This window comes from Podarcis muralis, chromosome 4, assembly GCF_964188315.1.
Source record: "Podarcis muralis chromosome 4, rPodMur119.hap1.1, whole genome shotgun sequence".
NCBI classification, from domain to species: domain Eukaryota; kingdom Metazoa; phylum Chordata; class Lepidosauria; order Squamata; family Lacertidae; genus Podarcis; species Podarcis muralis.
In genome coordinates, this window is record NC_135658.1 from 46711975 (window position 1) to 46731412 (window position 19438).

A 19438-nucleotide genomic window follows, 5' to 3' on the forward strand; every position below is an offset into this window, starting at 1 on the left:
CATTTTGTTCCAAGGAGGTTAACAATTCATTTACGAGCACTGATGAGATGGTGGCAGGAAACAAAATAGCCTTTGATTTATTTTTTTTTGTACACTAAAGCTGCCTATTTATGAGATGGGAAAGGGAATGAGTGATAATAAAATTAAGTGTTAGCACTACTGCTGACACAACTAAAGAGTACTTGCACTAACATTTTAACTGTACATGCAGTAACTATACTTACCATTCTGAGTTTTATAGGTGTGTATATTTATGTCTTTAAAATTGTATCCAATATAATTTATTTGCCACTAGGTATACAACAATAACCAACCACACAGCATATACTTGGAACACAGCAGACAGAAGGATAGCCTTAAATATAAAACATAATTCTATCTTCCACTGCAGTGTGATAAAACTGATGCTATATTTTATACAGCATCCATCTGAGTAGGATTTAAATTTTGCTCTGAATTTGTTGAGCAGAAGGCAGAAACAATGGGTTCATCCTCTTCTTCCTTTTATACATGACACTGCTTTGCTACTAAGCACAGTAAACAAATCAAGATTCAGCAAAAAAAAATGCTGCAGCCCCTCAAGCACATTATCTTTATATACACTGTAGCCATAGCTAGGCAATTTGGGAACACCTACATTAATTATGATTAGCTTCACATTAATTATAATTGGCTTCACATTTAACCAGGATCTGAAACTGTGTTGGGGTAACAAATGGCAAACTTTAAATATGGTAAACATTTGTGGTAAATAACTGCTAATATTATGGAATTTTAGGGATCCTTGAATTCTCTGAGGGATTTCCCAGCAACCAGAGATGACAATCCTGTTGAAGCTGTGGTCTCACTGAGGAATGACAAGATACACTGCGCCATCAGCACATATGCCACTGCAGGCCCTCTCCAGAGTTGCATAGCTCAGTTCAGGCAATGAAGCAAGTAGGATGGTGACTAGAGAATAAATGTAACAGAACTTGTTGTGAACCAACCAAACACATGGTAGTTAGCAGCTATCTCAGCAAACAAGATTCTGGAAACCTTGGAGGCCTGCTGTGATAAATTTGCTAGGCACTTTGAAGATAAAATAGCTTGGGCTTGAAAACCATTGCTGTAGCAAGTCCAAACAAAGTGTTGAATGCACCATCTGACTTGGTTTATGTTCCGCTTTATGTTCAGGTTTAGTTTCAGCTACTGCAGCTTGAATGTGGACGGAGTAATTTTCAACCATTCACCCTCCAGATCCATTATCAATAGACCATTAGTCAGTTGACTGCATAGGTTCAGTGTTTGGTGAATCTGTTTTTTACACAAGGGAGCAATGCCTGCCACTCTTAAAGAGCGGTTGCACTACCTCTTGAGGAGTCAGCACACAGTCTGGAGGTGCTCTTTGATTCACCGTTATTGCTGAAGGCACAAGTGGTCTCAGTAGCTCAGTTTAGCTGAATGCCCCCCCTAAGTTGTGCCTGAATTGAAAACTGTTAATCCCTCTTGCACGATCGGACTTTTCTCACTGTTTTAATGACAGCAGGTTTACACTCACTATCCACAAAACAGTTAAGTACATGAGTACTTGAATTACTATCAGTAAATAATTAAATGGTCTTATTTAACTAAATCTCCCGATTACAGAGTAGTAAACATGTTATCATAACATATCACACTCACTCGTAAAGGTTTGATTTGCAAGGTTCCTTGGTCCTGCATAGATGCCCTTGGATCTCTGCCCAGGAAAGTGAATCCTTCTCTTAACCAGCTGATAACAGGCATGGGGTCACCAGTAGCTTTGCACTTTAGCAAAGCTGTTCCGTCTATTGCCAATGTCTGGTTCACAGGCCCTTGAAGAATGATGGGTGGCGGCCTGTCTGTTAAAACTGAATAAAAACAAAAGTAATAGAAATACATCTTGCAATAGTAAAAATCCTGTTTATCATGTCACATTTGTGACAAAATACAGATCCCAACATCCTGAGAAACATTTTCCAAAGAGTGAAACTTTGTATTGTTGTAAGACACAGAGAGAGAGGAGAGAGGAGAGAAGAGAAGATTATAGATAGCTAGATAGCTAGATATAGCTAGCTAGCTAGATAGATAGATAGATAGATAGATAGATGATAGATGATAGATAGATAGATAGATAGATAGATAGATAGATAGATAGATAGATAGATGATAGATAGATGATGATAGATAGATAGATAGATAGATAGATAGATGATAGATAGATAGATAGATAGATGGATGATAGGCAACTAACCATGAAAAGGAGAACACTGAGTGACTCACTGAGATTCTTGAATTCTTAAAGGAAGGCTGGGAGAAAATTCTGAATCATTTGGCATATGAATATGCTGTGTCTTGAGCCCAGACTCCAGCAGTTAATTAGGTGGCTTCTGGGAGTAGGGCCCTGAAGTAGCCATGAAGGGTTACTTTCCCCCACTGATCTGCTCTAAGGCTATAAATAGGTAGCCCAGCCCACAGCTTCTGATCCACAGCAGAGGTAACTGAGCGGTGGTCTCCCCATTCCTCTAAAAATGTGATTTCCCATAAGGTATCTTCATAAGTCACTTTGTTGCCCACCAATGATCAGGGGATGGCTCAACTGCCACGTTGGGCCTGCATCTTTGGTTTACAGAAGTATAAGCCTGAGATACCTGTCAGTTCCACCAACATTATCCCAGTATATAGGCCGGGACTGTGATCTTGACCAGCAGCTAGGCTTCCTGATGACTGTTTTTTTTGACCTATGTTACACCATATGTTATGAGCTATAACCAATAAAGGTATTACTAATACACTTCAGTATATGTGTACTGCTTTTGGACTCACCCTCCCTTCCCATGCTTCACGATGAATGAATAGTTGATTACGTCTAGTTATTCTTCAGTGTATACATCCCAGCAGAAATGTAATTTTTGTGTGTAACACAAAAAAAATAACTTTTCAATCAGTTAATTGACTGAATTCCTCTCTATTGAGGAACAATTCATGTTTAATCAAACTAACTGCATATATATAAAATCTTTCCATCCCACTTTAAAATTATGAACTCTAATCCTTCCCTTATACACATTTGTATGCTTGAGTTACTTTATAAAGTGACTCTGTGACTTATAAGCGCATGGCTGCATATATGCTTCAGTCTGCTACCAGTGGGATATCTCAAATATGAAGTAGATGCTCATGTTCACTTTTCTTGCAAAAACAGTTTTTCATAAATAATTCTGCTGCTGAATGCATTCCCGTGCCATCTGTTAAGTGGGATATAGCTTCTTCTTCCTACCTAACTGAAATGACAAACATCATCCTACTGAAATGAAATTATATTGTTCCCCAGTGTTAATATAATTATAGCTATAGCTATTGTTAAGCTCCCCCAATTACATAAATGCCCATATTATCTAGATAGAATCAGAATTCAAGATTCAGAAATCTAAGGCAGCAGCAGTAGGGTGCAAATCATCACTTAGTGTAACAAAATTGCATGAATTTCTGATTTGGGTTTAGGGTAGGTGGCATAGAAGTTTTAAAATAAATAAAAAATTCTCTTACACACACACACACACACACACACACACACACACACACACACAGAGCATCACACCCCTCAGGGATAGCCCACCATTAAGCAGAGTGAAGCAATTGCCTCAGGCAGATGAAGCTTGAAAGAAACAGAAGTAGGCTCCCTTGCCATTTGCTCGACTTCCCTGGCCATTCTGGAGTTCAGACTTGTTTGTGCTGAACTGTATGCTATGGAACCTCTAGAACACATTTTCAGGTACAGTGGAAGATGCCACACTGTTGCCAATACTGAAACTGCCTGCCAGTCCAGTGAGTTTCTGTGCATGGGAATGGTGAGGGGGGGAGGGTGTAATCTTGTGCAGCAAAATGGTTTAGGCCAATCCATCTCTCTCTACTTCATCAATGCTACATGTGTTAGCAAACAGCTGTTGTCTGCTATCCATTCATTCACAACACACAGTATTGGGCTACTCTGCATTGCTTAAATCAAACATTTTAATATAAATATTTACAGACATACTTGGAAGTTGAACGGTATCTGTTCTGGAAGTCTGTTCGACTTCCAAAACGTTTGGAAACTAAAGTGCGGCTTGGGATTGGCTGCAGGAAAGTCCTGCAGCCAAGCGGAAACCGCGGAAGCCCCATTGGACATTTGGCTTCCAAAAATAGTTCGCAAGCCAGAACAGTCACTTCTGGGTTTGTGGCGTTTGGGAGACAAAACGTTCGAGAACTAAGCTGCTTGAAAACCAAGGTACGACTGTATTTTGGGTTGTATCCAAATGTGTTCATCTGCTGAAGGAAGGCTTTTTGATCTGGTAGAGTCTTCTGTAAGCCAAAAGGTGGGGGGCAATTTTTGCAAAAAAACCCTTTCTGCTGTAGTCTCTTGTGCCACTACTTCCCCTAGCTTCTTGAGAAGATTTTGGAGGGGAGGGGTCCAGGGGGCTGGAAGGGGAATGAGGAAATCAAAGGAAAGCCACACACCCCTTTCTACTAACAGAAGTCTCTGAGGAATCAGAAGTGATTTCTTTCATCAGAAGAGGACAGTTGGATAAAACACTTCCCTTTTTTACTAGAGCAGGGGTGGCCAATTCTCAAGAGACTGTGATCTACTTTCAGAATTAAAAACTGGCAGTTTTCTACCCCCATTTTTAGGGAGAAGGAAAGCCCCATTTTAAGGGGTTAAAAAGCTTTGGGGGGAGTGTTCCATTTTTTTTGGGGGGGGGGTTAAAGGCAAGGGACAAAGGGGTAAAGTCACTCACAAAAAGGTCACTATGGATCAAAACAGCAGCACAACAATGGAGGGCGGGCTGAGGGGGCTTGGCAGGAGTCAGTTTTATCGACACTAAAGAAAGGGAGCCAGACATTGACCAAGATCTACCAAAACCTCATGGGGATCTACCAGTAGATCATGATCGACCTGTTGGACATCCCTGTACTAGAGCAACTCCATTACAGTCATTTTAGTAAAGATGTTCTAAACCTGGCATACATTGTCCCACATTAGGATACTTGCATCAAATCTATTACAGTGAATATGAAAAATCCTACACCATCATGAGTTATGTAGGAGAGCAACAGCTACAGTTTTTTTTTTGAGAGAGACTAAGTTAGATTTATAAGGATAACTACTTATTTCTAGTTATTTGTAAAGATATTGGTTTTGAGACAGGTTACACTGCTAATGTTTTAAAATCCTATTTTTTAAGACAGTGTCTTTGACATCTAATTAGTTTTTACTGTCTAAATAAGTAGATTATAATCCTTTAAATGCAACTGATCAATAAAGTAATTGAAAGTCTCCTGGCCAGAAGGAATCTTCATTTTCAAGGGTATTATGGGTGAAAGACTACTACAGGTTTCCATGACACTAAGGCTAAAGGTTAAATGAACACTTAGGGTTTCCAGTGATCTGTGAACAACTATATTGGCTTCATAACTATAATCTGTAAATCCTCTGTGCAATGTCTTTAAATTTCTAGAGCTTTGGTCAGAACATTTAAAATATATACTAAAGAAATTCAACACGTGGACTTCCTCAACACAGCAGTTGTCAGCATTTGGAGGGATTTTGAAAATAGCTGCTTATGTTTAAGAAGCTAAATAAGCCAATTAATATATGCTTCATATCTTTGTCTGTGTTCACACTCGTAGTTTTTTAAGTTCTTAAAGCATATTCCACCACTTCTGCCACTTGAATTTCAGAGTCATATGTGTACAAACTTGTGTTCCATTACATTTGTATCCAAATAGTCCACTACGGATTCTAGTATAGAAGGACTGAAGAAAAAGAATGGAGAAAAAAAGGTGTACATTAAAATTTAAATTAGCAGTACACAAATCATTCAGGGAAAAAAATAATTCAAATGGTTATACTGGAAACATTGTTGGCTTTTTAAAAAAACTCTATATTTAAGCAAGTATTACCTATATATCAAGCAATTAGTGATAAGTCTACAGAGCAAAAGGTACAAAACAACAATAAATTCAGCCAACAACAGTGAATAATGAATAAATTATAGAAAATTGAGATTGGCTTTTAATATTCAAGTGCACTGAAAAAGCTTAACTGTATAGAGTTAATAATTGAATTTTCTGTATTACACTCATGCTGACAGGTATATTGAGGCTTTTAGTATATTTGCATAATGTGCCATTATAAGACTGAGGTGCTTACCTAGTTTTCCTTTAAAGAAAATTATTCAGACTGTCTTAATTTTTTAAAAAATGATTTCATTTTTCCATGAGTGAATGTATTTATATGGAGGTATTTCAAGAAAGCATATCTGAATTTCAAATATATAAGACTGCTGCCACAAGCCATAACCAGCAAAATTATCATTCAGCTTGGGACATTTTATTACAGCTACTAATCTCTTCTCACATGAACACTATGAACACTTGACTTAAAAGTATTTCCAACAATGGCTACAAAATGTAACAACTGAAACACAGCTATATATGATATAATTAAACATTTGTGGGGGGTTTTCTTGCTAGTATTGTATGTTTTCATTCTGCACTGCCATTTCAATTGGACTTAAATTGCTCTCAAGCAAATAAAACTCTGTTCAAAACAAAAATGATAAGTTGCCTCTAGTATTACATCAACCACCAAATACAAAAAAAACTGGGCTAAGAAGAAACGCTAAATATCAGCAGCCAAACACCATAAAACTAATAAAACAAAATATGGCTAATATTACCAATGTTTGTGTGACAATATTTTATCTGAAGTAAGACTCTAGATATCCCATTTCTGGAAAGTAGCCTCTTTTATTCATGTCAGCAAAAATAATGCCACTTTTAAAAAAAGAAAGACATTAAAATAGAATAATATGCAGGCAGTCTCATGTCTGCTGTTCTGAATTCCTTGAAGAAATATATATATATATATATATTTGCTTTCGTAGATTTTCACGGGTACAGGAATGCAGGTTTTGGTGTCCTCGGGTGTCTTCCCGTGTAAAAGTTGGGGTGTCTAGGCGACGTTTCGACGAGGTCTCACTCGTCATCTTCAGGCTGGTGCTTTCGGCTTCTTGTTACTGGAACAGAGCTCTGTTCCAGTAACAAGAAGCCGAAAGCACCAGCCTGAAGATGACGAGTGAGACCTCGTCGAAACGTCGCCTAGACACCCCAACTTTTACACGGGAAGACACCCGAGGACACCAAAACCTGCATATATATATATGTATATATGGCAAATAATTAAATGCATAATAAATAGTAATGGGATATGAGTGTATTTAAGCTGCAGATACATCACTTAGCCTACAGTCCTATGCATGGCAACATAACAGTCTTATTGAACAGGGTAAGATTTACTTCTGAGTAAGCATTAGATTGCACTGTTATTAATGACTGCTTCAAGAGAAGGAAATTAAGGAGGTCGTTATTTCTTTTATTTACAGAGAAATACTAAAGAATAACAAAGGCCAGAAGCCTTGACTGTCTCAAGAAAGGAAGAATTTCTCATCATAGATATCCTTGAACCTGACTTGCTCCTTTCTGCTCCTGTTGCAGTAAATCTTTTCAGCACCAGCAGGTGCAAACATTAACAGCTCAATGTCCTCTTGGCCAATATTTGTGTGCTCTATTTATTCCAATCACAGCCATGGCACTGAATCAGACAGCACCACAGATAGATTTTAAGAAAATACTGCTCTTCCATTAATTTTAAATGTCCTTTTAATCTACATGTAAATTTGAATTGTATGAAAATGCATCATTTTGTCATCAGGAGTGAAAGAAATGGGAGACTTAAAGAGGTCACAGAGTGAAGGTTAGGCTTTGATCTCAAGAAACTAGTAGCACACTTGAAAAGATACAAGGATAAGGAAGAAAATATATTTCCTTGTCATAAAAATACTATAATCTTTTGAAAAAACAAAGAAAAGGAATCAAACCCATGTTCAGTCCACCATAACATGCTGCTGAACATCTCTACCTGTCATTCATGATGAATATGCACTGTGAAAAGCTAGATTATTTATTCAGAATTAGCCGTTTTTTCAAATTTTCATGGAGCATTCAGGTCTCCAAGGGGCATGTAAAAGCAGGTCTGTTTGTAACACACAATTTTTAATGGTGAAAATTCATCAAAGTCTGTCAGGAAATAGTTAATGAGTCAGTCAAGAAGAAGAGTGCTACAGCCTTACAATGCAAAGAAATACTAATCAAATAGGAATTTTGGTTTCATTATGTTTAGTAGTATTAACAGTTGAAACTCCACAAAGATGATCCTTACAATAATGGTCCAATATTCAGGTAAAAAAATTGAAAGAGTATGAATGACTAACTTGGGGTCCTCTCCATAAAACTTTTTTTTAAAAAATTAAACTAATAATAACATAGAACATTTATAGTAAAATTAATAGCTTCTTCTGATACATAGTATAAATCTTGCTAAATTATTACCAATTAATATTTTATGAATTTTTACCGAATGCATTCTCATATATGAAAATGGCATTGGCTTGTGTCTCACCCATTGTCTCTTCAACTACCCTATTTGTACATTTGTTTGAGGGAGTTATATTCCACACTTCAATAATACTTTCATGGTGGCTTACAAAATTTAAAACACAGTAATAAATTTAAGACATACAAATTAAAATATACAAAAATATACAAAAAAACAGTGATATCACTAGGAGCAGCATAAGAATGACAAAAGTCAGCCAAGATATTCTTGCAGAGAAGCTGGTAAAATGTGGGCGAGATTGACTGACCAAGCCCAAATAGTGCTCACAAATTGTTCCTCGTTATCCTGGCAAAAGGGGACACGTGGAATGCCACAGGGTTCTGTCCTAGGCCCTTTGTTGTTTGATGTCTTTATAAGATGTTGCTTTATATATATATCGCTTCTCAACCTTTTCGTTAAGATCAAGTGTCGTGCCATTGCCAAATCAGCTCAAATACTTTATATGGAATTTTTTCATGAGGTGTCCCCCCCTTAAAAAAATAAACCAATATGGATTTTGTGAGGCCGTGAAAACCTTCTATGATGGACTGCATTGATGAATACTTGAATGAAATAAGTCACTAGAAGTTTTGCAAGAAAGGTGCTTATGTGACAAAGAAGATTCAAGGGTTGGTTTCTCAAAAAATCAAAGGTAAGAAAAGCCTCTATTAATGAGGTACGAGAGTTTCTGCAGTTCTAATGTAATGTTAAGGCAGTTTAATTTATAGTTAGCTTGGGTATCAAAATATATTCCAAAAAGTGATTTCTTTATCACAGTTACCTAAGATCCTCTAAATTATTTTGTGCTGTAGATAGAAAATAACACAAATCTTAATTTCTTACCATCTGTAACTTCCAACTGAGCCTTCGCTAAAATGCTTCCAGCAACGGTGAGCGCTTGGCAGATGTAGTAGCCCGCATCAGACCGCTGAATATTTGTAATAGTGAGATCCCCTGTTGGTGACACAGAATATCTGGTGTTGGGCTGGAGAGGCTGGTTTGGAAAAAGAAGATTCTGCAAAGACAATGCAGGCCATTTCAGTGCAAAAGTTATTTAATCACCAATGATGCTGCAGTGTAAGCCAAGAGCACAGCAATACACATAAAAAGAAATAGACACAAATAATAAAGTTATTTTCATTGACATGGGTGCAATATGAGTTGCTAAGAAAAGTGGCTGGTGAGCTGTTTAAGGGGAGGATGTCGAGATGCTTTATATAGTTCAAAGGCTGAATTTAAAACACATTACCAGTAGAGTATATTGTTTAAATAAAAGATACCAAGTGACAGCAAGGCAGATTATCATCTTTATCCTTGGTTCAGATCTATCTACTTCAGTACAGTTAAACTATGCCTAAATGTTGCTTACAAAAGAATGGGCTCAAGGAAGTGTGCACACATTCCCTGGCATCAGGTTGGCACATTTCTGTGAAGTCTCAACTGCAAGCTTTAGGGAAACGGCTACTAAATACAAAGGACCAGCTGCTGATGCATAAACTGGCACTAGGCTAAATCCAGGGGGAACTGTTCTCCTCCCTTCCAGCTGGCTGTGCTTAGTAGGAGAGGAAGGAGAAACAGGTCCAAAGTGAAGGATGCCTTCTAATTTATAGCAGTATGTTTGCGTAAGTAGCTGAATGCAACACTACCACAGAAGCATGATAAAAGAGAAGGGGTTTTCTTGATGAGGAAGGAGACACACCTTGGCAAATTCAAGTGACAACTAGAAATTCAGATTATTTGTTACATACAAATTTAAGCCAGGCTAAAGTATCAATGCTCTTGATTTTGATGATGAAATACAGTGACTGGACTTTTAAAAATATTAAATAGGGTGATGTCTCACTACAAAGCCTGGAAAATTTCATATTAGGATGGAAACATTAACCTGGTTAACCTCTGTTGCTTCATTGCAGCTCAATTAAGAAAAAAACATGTGGGCATAATGAATCACATTGAGCTATGTTTCAAGGTTTGATTATAAACAACTGAGGTATCAATTTTTATGTTACATTTATTTGCCAAAAAAGAAAGAACACTCTACCCTCTGGGATCTGGGTCTCAATATTGTAATTAATTCTGCAGGTTTGTAATTAAACAGCTTCAACATGTTACAATCAGTAGGTAATAACATTCAATTAAAGACACAAGACACATTTTCACCTTAAAATGTTTTACCCTTGAAGTAATACCAATGGAAGAGGATAAAATAGGGTATTAACACTTTTCAATTACGCTAAATGACTTTAATCCTGCAAATGATGTCCTACTTTAATTAGAAGCTCTTCTCTTTATTACAACATGATGGATGTCCACTTTATTAGATTCAAGTGTGACACTATAAGCCCACTTTACATAAACATTACCATGTTATTAAGCTCCTTTTACAAGAAGGTTTTAAAAATGTTTGCTAACAGTTCTTGGTTTAATTTCAAAAATGGGGTTACATTTCCCCCTCAAAGCAATTTTCTCCATAGTGAAGCTAATGGCACTGCACTTAAAATATATATAAACAAATTGCTTTGACCAGTAACCTGACCGTACCTAGGTTTTGCATAACGAAGCAAAACAAGAATAACTAGCAAGCATATACATATTTAAAACGAAGGAGTTTGCTCAACCTAGTCAGTATTCCTCTGGAAGTCAAACGATCTGAGAAAAAGGTGACAACTCGACTTGGCCCTGTGCTGGGATACCTATATACCCCCAAATTCCTAAAAGATCAAATAATGCTGACAAAGGAAATGCAGTCTCCAATTTGAGCTTGCAGAGAACAATTCCATTGTGCATGTCAAAGTCATTGGGTTCACTGAAATTGAACTTTGGATCCTGGAATGTGCCCAATCCACTGACACTCATGCACAGTTCAGATAATGTTTCCATGACCCAGCAATATGGTGTAGAGTGGTGGTCATGAACCAAAAACTGACATCCTAGTGGGGGTTTTTACCAGTATGTCACTGGTAAGGAAATAAGCACAGAAAAACCTGATTCAGCTTGGTACACTGAAAAGCCATAACACCCAGTCCCTGCCAGTTTCTTGCCTATAAATCCAAAACTGATAACAGTAACATTTTTGGTTTGGAAGAAAATTAGGCACTAGTAAGTTATGTGCCAACGAAGAGAAGGGCACTGATTCTCCTTTCTTCAGTGAATAATGCGGTAATCTCAGATAAGCTTTTTATTATAATGAAAAGGAACATGGCACAAACACGGCATGATCAATAGGTAGTTTCCCTGTCCCCAGTAGTGAGCATTATTTATCTTTATTTTAAAAATGTATTAACTGGTTGAATAAAAAACTGTGCTCCAGCTTAAATCCATATATTGTTTGGAAGTTAAATAACTTTTGATGATGTGAAAATTCCAGACTGCAACTCTACCTAGTAGCTAGATCTAGAATTGATCAAACCCTGAGTTGAATCTAGAGACATGGCCAAAATGCCTTGGAACTGGTACAGCCTGCTACTTATGACGCCAACAACAGCAATACCAAGAAAGTGTCATTTCTGTGTAGAAGAAGAAGAAGAAGAAGAAGAAGAAGAAGAAGAAGAAGAAGAAGAAGAAGAGTTTGGATTTGATATCCCGCCTTTCACTCCCTTTAAGGAGTCTCAAAGCGGCTAACATTCTCCTTTCCCTTCCTCCCTCACAACAAACACTCTGTGAGGTGAGTGGGGCTGAGAGACTTCAAAGAAGTGTGACTGGCCCAAGGTCACCCAGCAGCTGCATGTGGAGGAGCGGAGACGCGAACCCGGTTCCCCAGATTACGAGACTACCGCTCTTAACCACTACACCACACTGGCTCTCTACCAGTGTACAATGCAATGCCAAAAATGCAGCTACAATTTGCTTCATGTAACCATTTTGTCTGTCCTACTTAAAGAGATATGAAATGTGCTGACTGTGCACAGGCTGCTCAGTTAGTGTGTGCTACAATTGCAAGGCCTGTGGGATTTGTTGTTGTAAATAGTCATTCCCAGATCATTGTTACTGCACTGCTTTACTTCTACAACTATTACAGTATATGTAAAAGTAATCGCACAATGTTTTTAAAACTGTGGGACCAATCTGAACTTACATACTGTTTATTAACCTTTTGGTGTTTTTTTTACTTTGCATGATGGGGTATTGTTGACCCCAGTGATTTGTGTGAAACTACAATGTTTTACTGGAAAAGTGAAAGTATTAATCTATGGGGTTATTTAACTTGCAAAAGGCGTCGTACTTAATAACTTCCGAAAGCTTGTATATTTGTATAGATATCTTGGGAGATACATTTGACTTCAATACCAGACTCGTACAGATGATTTTCGATTGATGGAGAGTTAAAAATTAGCATTCTGTATAGGTTTAAATTCATTAACAAAGTAATTTTCTTTTAAAATAGAAAACAACTATTTGCATTTATACTATTGAGGATGTAAGTGGCACATATGCTGAATACGTTATCTATAATTTTCTCTATTTAAATTTGCCTAAATCAGCTAAAACCTGATACAGGATTAAAAGGGGCCTTCTAAGCATTAGAAGCAGTTTATGTCCTTGCAACATTTAGTGTCTAATACTGACAGGCAAACTATTACAATTGAAATTATATTTATAAATATTTTAGACTGTAGAGATGATAGAGGAAATGGAAATAAGTACTAAGGTATGTTAGTAATTGTGGATTTGCATTGCAGCTGTTTCAAAGAATCACAGAACTGTAGTGTTGAAAGGGCTCCTGAGGATCATCTAATCCAACCCCCTGCAAGGCAGGAATATCAACTACAGTGGTACCTTGGGTTAAGAACTTAATTCGTTCTGGAGGCCCGTTCTTAACCTGAAACTGTTCTTAACCTGAAGCACCACTTTAGCTAATGAGACCTCCTCCTGCTGCCGTGCCACCGCTGGAGCACGATTTCTGTTCTCATCCAGAAGCAAAGTTCTTAACCCGAGGTACTATTTCTGGGTTAGCAGAGTTTGTAACCTGAAGCGTATGTAACCCGAGAAACCACTGTATAGCATTTGTGCTAGATGGACATCCAAACTCTGAGAGTCCAGCACTTTCTGAGGAAGTCCATTTCACTGTTGAACAGCTCTTACTGTCAGTAAGTTTTTCCTGATGTTTAGTAATAATCTCCTTTTAAGCCATTGGTTTGGGACCTAGCCTTCGGAGCAGGAGAAAAAAAGGTTGCTCTATCTTCCATCTTTCAGCCCTTAAGATATTTGAAGATGGATATAATATCTCCTCTAAATCTCCTATTTTCCACGCTAAACATGCTCCTTTGAGTGCTCCTTGAAAGGACTGGTTTCCAGACCCATGATCTTTTTGATTTGCCAAGTCTGCACACGTTCCAGCTTGTCAATATCCTTCTTAAATTGTGGCACCCAGAACTGGAGGTAGTACTCCAAGTGTGCTCTGACAAAGGCAGAATAGAGAAGGACTATTACTTCCCTTGACTGGAATACTATACTTTTGTCGATGCAGCCTATAATAGCATTAACATAGCTTGCTGGTTTGTTTGTTTTGTTGCTGCATTACACTGTTGACTCATGTTAAGCTTGTGGTCCACTAAGACCCCTAGATCCTTTTCACATGTACTACTGGCAAGCCAGGTCTCTCCCTTTTTATATATGTACAGCTGATTATTCCTGCCTATTCCTATTGAAAACAATTTTGTTAGTTTTGGCCCAGTTCCCCAATCAGTTCTGGTTATCTTGAATCCCTATTCTGTCTTCTCCTACATTAGCTACCCCTCCAAGTTTGGATTCATCTGCAAATTTGATGAGCTTCTCCTCAATTCCTTCATCAAAGACATCTATAAAAACATCAAACAACAAAGGGCCTAGGACAGAACACTGTGGCATTCCATTTGTCTCCTTTTGCCAGGTTAATGAGGAACAATTTGTGAGCACTCTTTGGGCTTTTTCAATCAATCTAGCCCACATTTTACCAACTTATCTACAAGAATATCCTGGGGGCTTTGTCAAATGCCGTATTAAAATCAAGGTACACTACATCTACAGCATTCCCCTGATCCACCAAGCCAGTAACACTATCCCAAAAAAGAGACAGATTCATCAGGCATGACTTGTTTTTGAGAAACCAATCCTTTTCTAAGTGCTCATGAACTAATTGTTTGATTATCTGTTCTAGGACCTTTCCACAGTCTCGCATGGGCTTCCTTTTCTTTGGATCCACATACCATATTTTTTGCTCTATAAGACTCACTTTTTTCCTCCTAAAAATAAGGGGCAATGTGTGTGCGTCTTATGGAGCGAATGCAGGCTGCACAGCTATCCCAGAAGCCAGAACAGCAAGAGGGATTGCTGCTTTCACTGCGTAGCAATCCCTCTTGCTGTTCTGGCTTCTGAGATTCAGAATATTTTTTTTCTTGTTTTCCTCCTCCAAAAACTAGGTGCGTCTTGTTGTCTGTGCGTCTTATAGAGCGAAAAATACGGTATTTCCTTTCTCATAAAAGCCTAATACAGAAGTAAATGCACATGCAGAAAAACTGTGCATGCTACCATGAACATTTCAACCTCAGACCAATATAACTGTTTCAGATCAGAACCACCAAGAGAACAGATAACCTACTCTAAGTGAAGCTATTGTTTTCTGCATCCCTCAAGAAAAGCTGAATGACTGACTTCTAGCATACTGCAATTTAACTGCTTTATGCATAAAAATGCTCAGCACAAAAGTTTGATCTTAATGTGTCTCTAGATATATTTTACTTATATTGGCTGCATAACATTGGCTGTGCGCCTCACAATTATGATGTTTTACTTCCATTGACTTAAGTAGCGTTTATGATTGTAGTCATGGGCCAAGTTTCAAAGGGTACATCCCCCAGCCATGGCTTTTCTTTCAGCAGTGGAACTCATGTTAACTTGTTCTAACTGTGGTGTCCAACTCTGTTCTAAACTGAGCAATTTTCTCCCTAAAGTATGTTGCAAAATAGTAACAACAGGCTACCAAGGGGATCAGAGCAAATGGGGGGGGGGAACCATTCACCACTTGGAAAAATTATTGCAGGTGCAATAGTGGTGGTGAAGTAGGGTTTCTTCACTGCCACCACCATCACATAGCCATGATTATGGACTTTCAACCCTGTCAGTTCAGGTTCCAATTGAAATTTATGCCACCCTCCTATATCGTCACATGCAGTTCACTAGAGCAGTGTTTCCCAACCTTGTGCCTCCAGCTGTTTTTGGCCTACAATTCCCATCATCCCTTGCCACTGGTCTTGCTAGTCAGGGATGATGGGAGTTGTAGTTCAAAAACAGCTGGAGGCACAAGGTTGGGAAACACTGCACTAGAGCATCAAGTTGAACTGTGTGCTCCACTGCAGTGCCACTCAGAAGCAATTGTATCCATGGCTCTAAGCATCTCATCATTTCCTAGTGTGACAGGACCCTGGACAGCAGCTGGAAAATATCATTGAGTATTTAGAAACCAACCAGATTGAATAAGTGTTTATGTGGGTCCCCACCCTTGCATAGTGGTGCAGCTGCATTCTACCCCAAACTCACCAATGAGTGAACTATCTATGAAAATGGGCTCATAAGTCCCCCAATCAACAGAATTTTGATTGGCAAAGACCAAGTTGAAATTATGTCCAGCCACATATGTCAGGTCAATGATGTATTGAGGCATTATGGTTGCCACGGAAACCATAGAAATAATGAAGTCTTGAGCTGGCCCATTTGAGGTAGACATGGTGTGGATGTTAGAAGTGTCTCTCTCCCCTTGCCCCCAGCTGCGAAGGGGTTCTCCGACACCATATCTGAAACTATTCCCATAAGTTTGGAAAAGGAGGTTGGAATAAAACAGGGTAGACAGTATACTAGCAACTTCCCTGCTCTGTCTCTTTGACCTAACACCATAATTAATCCCTCAAACCCATATACAATCTTACTAGAAAGAAGGCTCAATTTTTACTGATTTCATGAGCCCCGCTTCCCACCCCACTGACCATGAATGGTGTTGCACCATTTATTTTAGATAATATAGTGGCGCCCAGGTCTTGGTTATTCAGTACACACAAGATCAAAGTATGTGTGTTGGTGAAAATATTTCATTTTATTAAAATTCTGTCCGTTTCATTAGATGATAAGTTTTAGTATTATGCATAATTTTATAAAACACTATTATGCTCCTTGTTAGCCACCTTTTTCCAAAGTAAAAAGCTCTTTTCCTTATAGGGAAGATTCCCCAATTTGCTGGTAATTTTGATTGCCCCCTTTCTCCCACATTTCTAGTAAAGTTACATGCTCAGTCCTTTCCTTTTCAAATCAGCTGTAGATGGGGACACTCTTTTCATTGAGCTTAAACACCACAATATTTCTTTCCAATTATTCACTATAGTTCAGACTCCGTAAGTGTTTATGTAGATGATTTTTTGGTTGTAATTCCTGCATCACAGGGGGTTGGACTAGATCACGGGTAGAAAAACTAAGGTCCGTGTGTGTGTGTGTGTGTGTGTGTGTGTGTGTGTGTGTGTGTGTGTGTATCTGGCCCAATCACCTTCTAAATCTGGCCCGGGGACGGTCTGGGAATCAGCGTGTTTTTACATGAGTAGAATGTATCCTTTTATTTAAAATGCATCTCTAGGTTATTTGTGGAGCCTGCCTGGTGTTTTTACATGAGTAGAATGTGTGCTTTTATTTAAAATGCATCTGTGGGTTATTTGTGGGGCATAAGAATTCGTTCATTTCCCCCCAAAAAATATACTCCGGCCCCCCACAAGGTCTGAGGGACAGTGGACCGGCCCCCTGCTGAAAAAGTTTGCTGACCCCTCGACTAGATTATCCTTGGGATCCCTTCCAACTTTATAATTCTATGAAACATGGCAATGGTGGAAATGGTAAGGCCAGTATAGAGTGGCAGCCATCATATTTGAAAGGAGAAATATTAATATTAATATTTCAGCTTTTTAAAATAACATTTTTAGCACAGGAACATTTGTATATGCTATAATGATATAAAGAAAAGGGGAAGGATAAAATCAACATTAGATGACTCACCTGGCTGCCATCTTTTTGCCAAAACACAGCTGGCTGTGGATTTCCCTTCGTTTCACATGGAAAGGTCACTGTTCGGCCCTGAGCAACAATCTGATCGCGTGGCCTTACCACAAACTGTGGAGGTGCTATGATGTGAGAGGTGAAAATAAGTTGTTAAGAAAGAAACATTCTTTGCAGCTATATGTAATATATAAAACGGGGAAAGGGCTGCAATTATTATTATTTGTTCCAGATAATATAATCTCTGATTTATTTAAAAAAAGACACATTTTCTAAAGATAGGAAAAGTAGCCACAAGTTGTGTAAAAGCCAAAGGAACAGTATTTTTGAAAACAAGATTCAGAGTTGTGCCAAAATACAATTTAGAAAAAGGTACTGACAAATTTCCACCCAAATGCATACTAGGATTTTATAAATTACCTGATAATGTTTAGCAAGGAAATATTCCACTATTCCTTCCATTTTTTATTTAACCATTTGTAAATTTGTAACATTTTACATACATAAAATTTGCTGCAGTTTTCCATTTGTGTCTTTTATTCTTATAGGCTACCAATATGCATGAACACATTGTTTAAAAGAGATTGTAAATGGGGATCTAGATACAATCTTTTAAAAATATTAATAGTCTTTTTTGTGCTATGATTTAGCACACATTTGCACTGATTAAATCATGGTGCAAAAGGAAATCCTGCTGCAAATGTATGGTTTCATTGAGAATCTTTCTGCATGATGCTCTAATCATGTGCATATGTGCTGTGCACTGCCATTTAATCTGTAAAGGGGGGGAAAGACAGTAGCAAATTGAAAACTGCATACGGTTCTGAGATTGATTTTAGAAATTCTCCAAGTTAAAGTAAAAGGCAGGTATAGTGGAATACAGGGCAGAGCCAATCCACTGAATAATAATTAAATGGAATGGGGGAGATTATCTCATCCTTGCTTTTCAAATGTCTTTCCACTTACCCTCTATGGCACTTTTCATTTCAATTAATTTCCTAAGCGTCCCTAACAAACAGCAACAACCCACAGATGACCAAGCAGGAGAAAGCTACGGCATTACTGATCGCTTCACATTAACAATATTATTTGATCTCCAGAATACTGTACATCACAATGCAAAGCCACAGTGTGAAAAAACTGTAGAAGACACATAGGCTGAAAGCACATTTTCCAAACGGTGTGCGTGTGTGTGTAAACATGGGCATAGGCATAAACTACGTGAGGCAGCACTGCTCTTTCTTCTGAAACAGATTTTTGACATCTTTGATGTTACAGTAACTGCAGCTATATTATTAAGCATATATACATTAATTTGTTGATAATAAACATCATAAGCTCCTTTCCAGAACTTGATTTTATGGATTGGATACTTTAGGCATAAAATAGCCCAAGATCAAAAAGTTTAAAGAACAAATAAAAGTAGAAGTCTAAATGTATCAATCACTATATCACATACACTCTTATAAGACACTCAGGTGAAGTATGTGATTTTGGAACCTGCAACAGCTGTTGGAAATGCTGCTTCTCCTAGGTTGCATATATCTAATAATCTATAATATATCATGTTGCAATACCTGTTGAGAAAAATATTTACTGTGTAACAACCAAGCTTTTTGCTCTCAAGCAATTAACATTCATTGCTTCTGGTCCAAAATTAACAGGTCATAGGAAACATTTATGTTTGACATTTCCAAGTTAAAGGCAATGGCTCTAAAAGAAAATATATTTCATGCTTTTCAGAGAATTAGACAAGATTAAAACAACAACCAGCAAGAACAATTAAGATTAGAGGCCTAAGACACTTTCCCCCTAGAAGCACTGTTTGGAAGCAATGTAAATACTGTACACAGTAAATTAGATTTGATTTCTGGCAAATTATGCTTTGATACTATGTTCAGCAAGCGCTGGCTTCAATCAATGTCACACTAAAGCTCTGTTATGCTAATA

General features: G+C 37.9%; 1 protein-coding gene across 20 annotated transcripts in view; it reads right to left on the reverse strand.

The window, feature by feature from the left end:
• The window catches only part of ROBO2 (roundabout guidance receptor 2), a 939553-nt gene that overhangs the window by 106701 nt on the left and 813414 nt on the right, over positions 1 to 19438 (reverse strand). For all 20 annotated transcript variants that reach the window (XM_077927271.1, XM_028726915.2, XM_028726916.2 and 17 more), the window contains 3 exons: positions 17489 to 17613; positions 9323 to 9494; positions 1666 to 1871 (listed from right to left, as the gene is read on the reverse strand). In XM_077927271.1, the coding sequence (XP_077783397.1) occupies positions 1666 to 1871; positions 9323 to 9494; positions 17489 to 17613 (503 nt within the window). The remainder of the gene's footprint in view (positions 1 to 1665; positions 1872 to 9322; positions 9495 to 17488; positions 17614 to 19438) is intronic.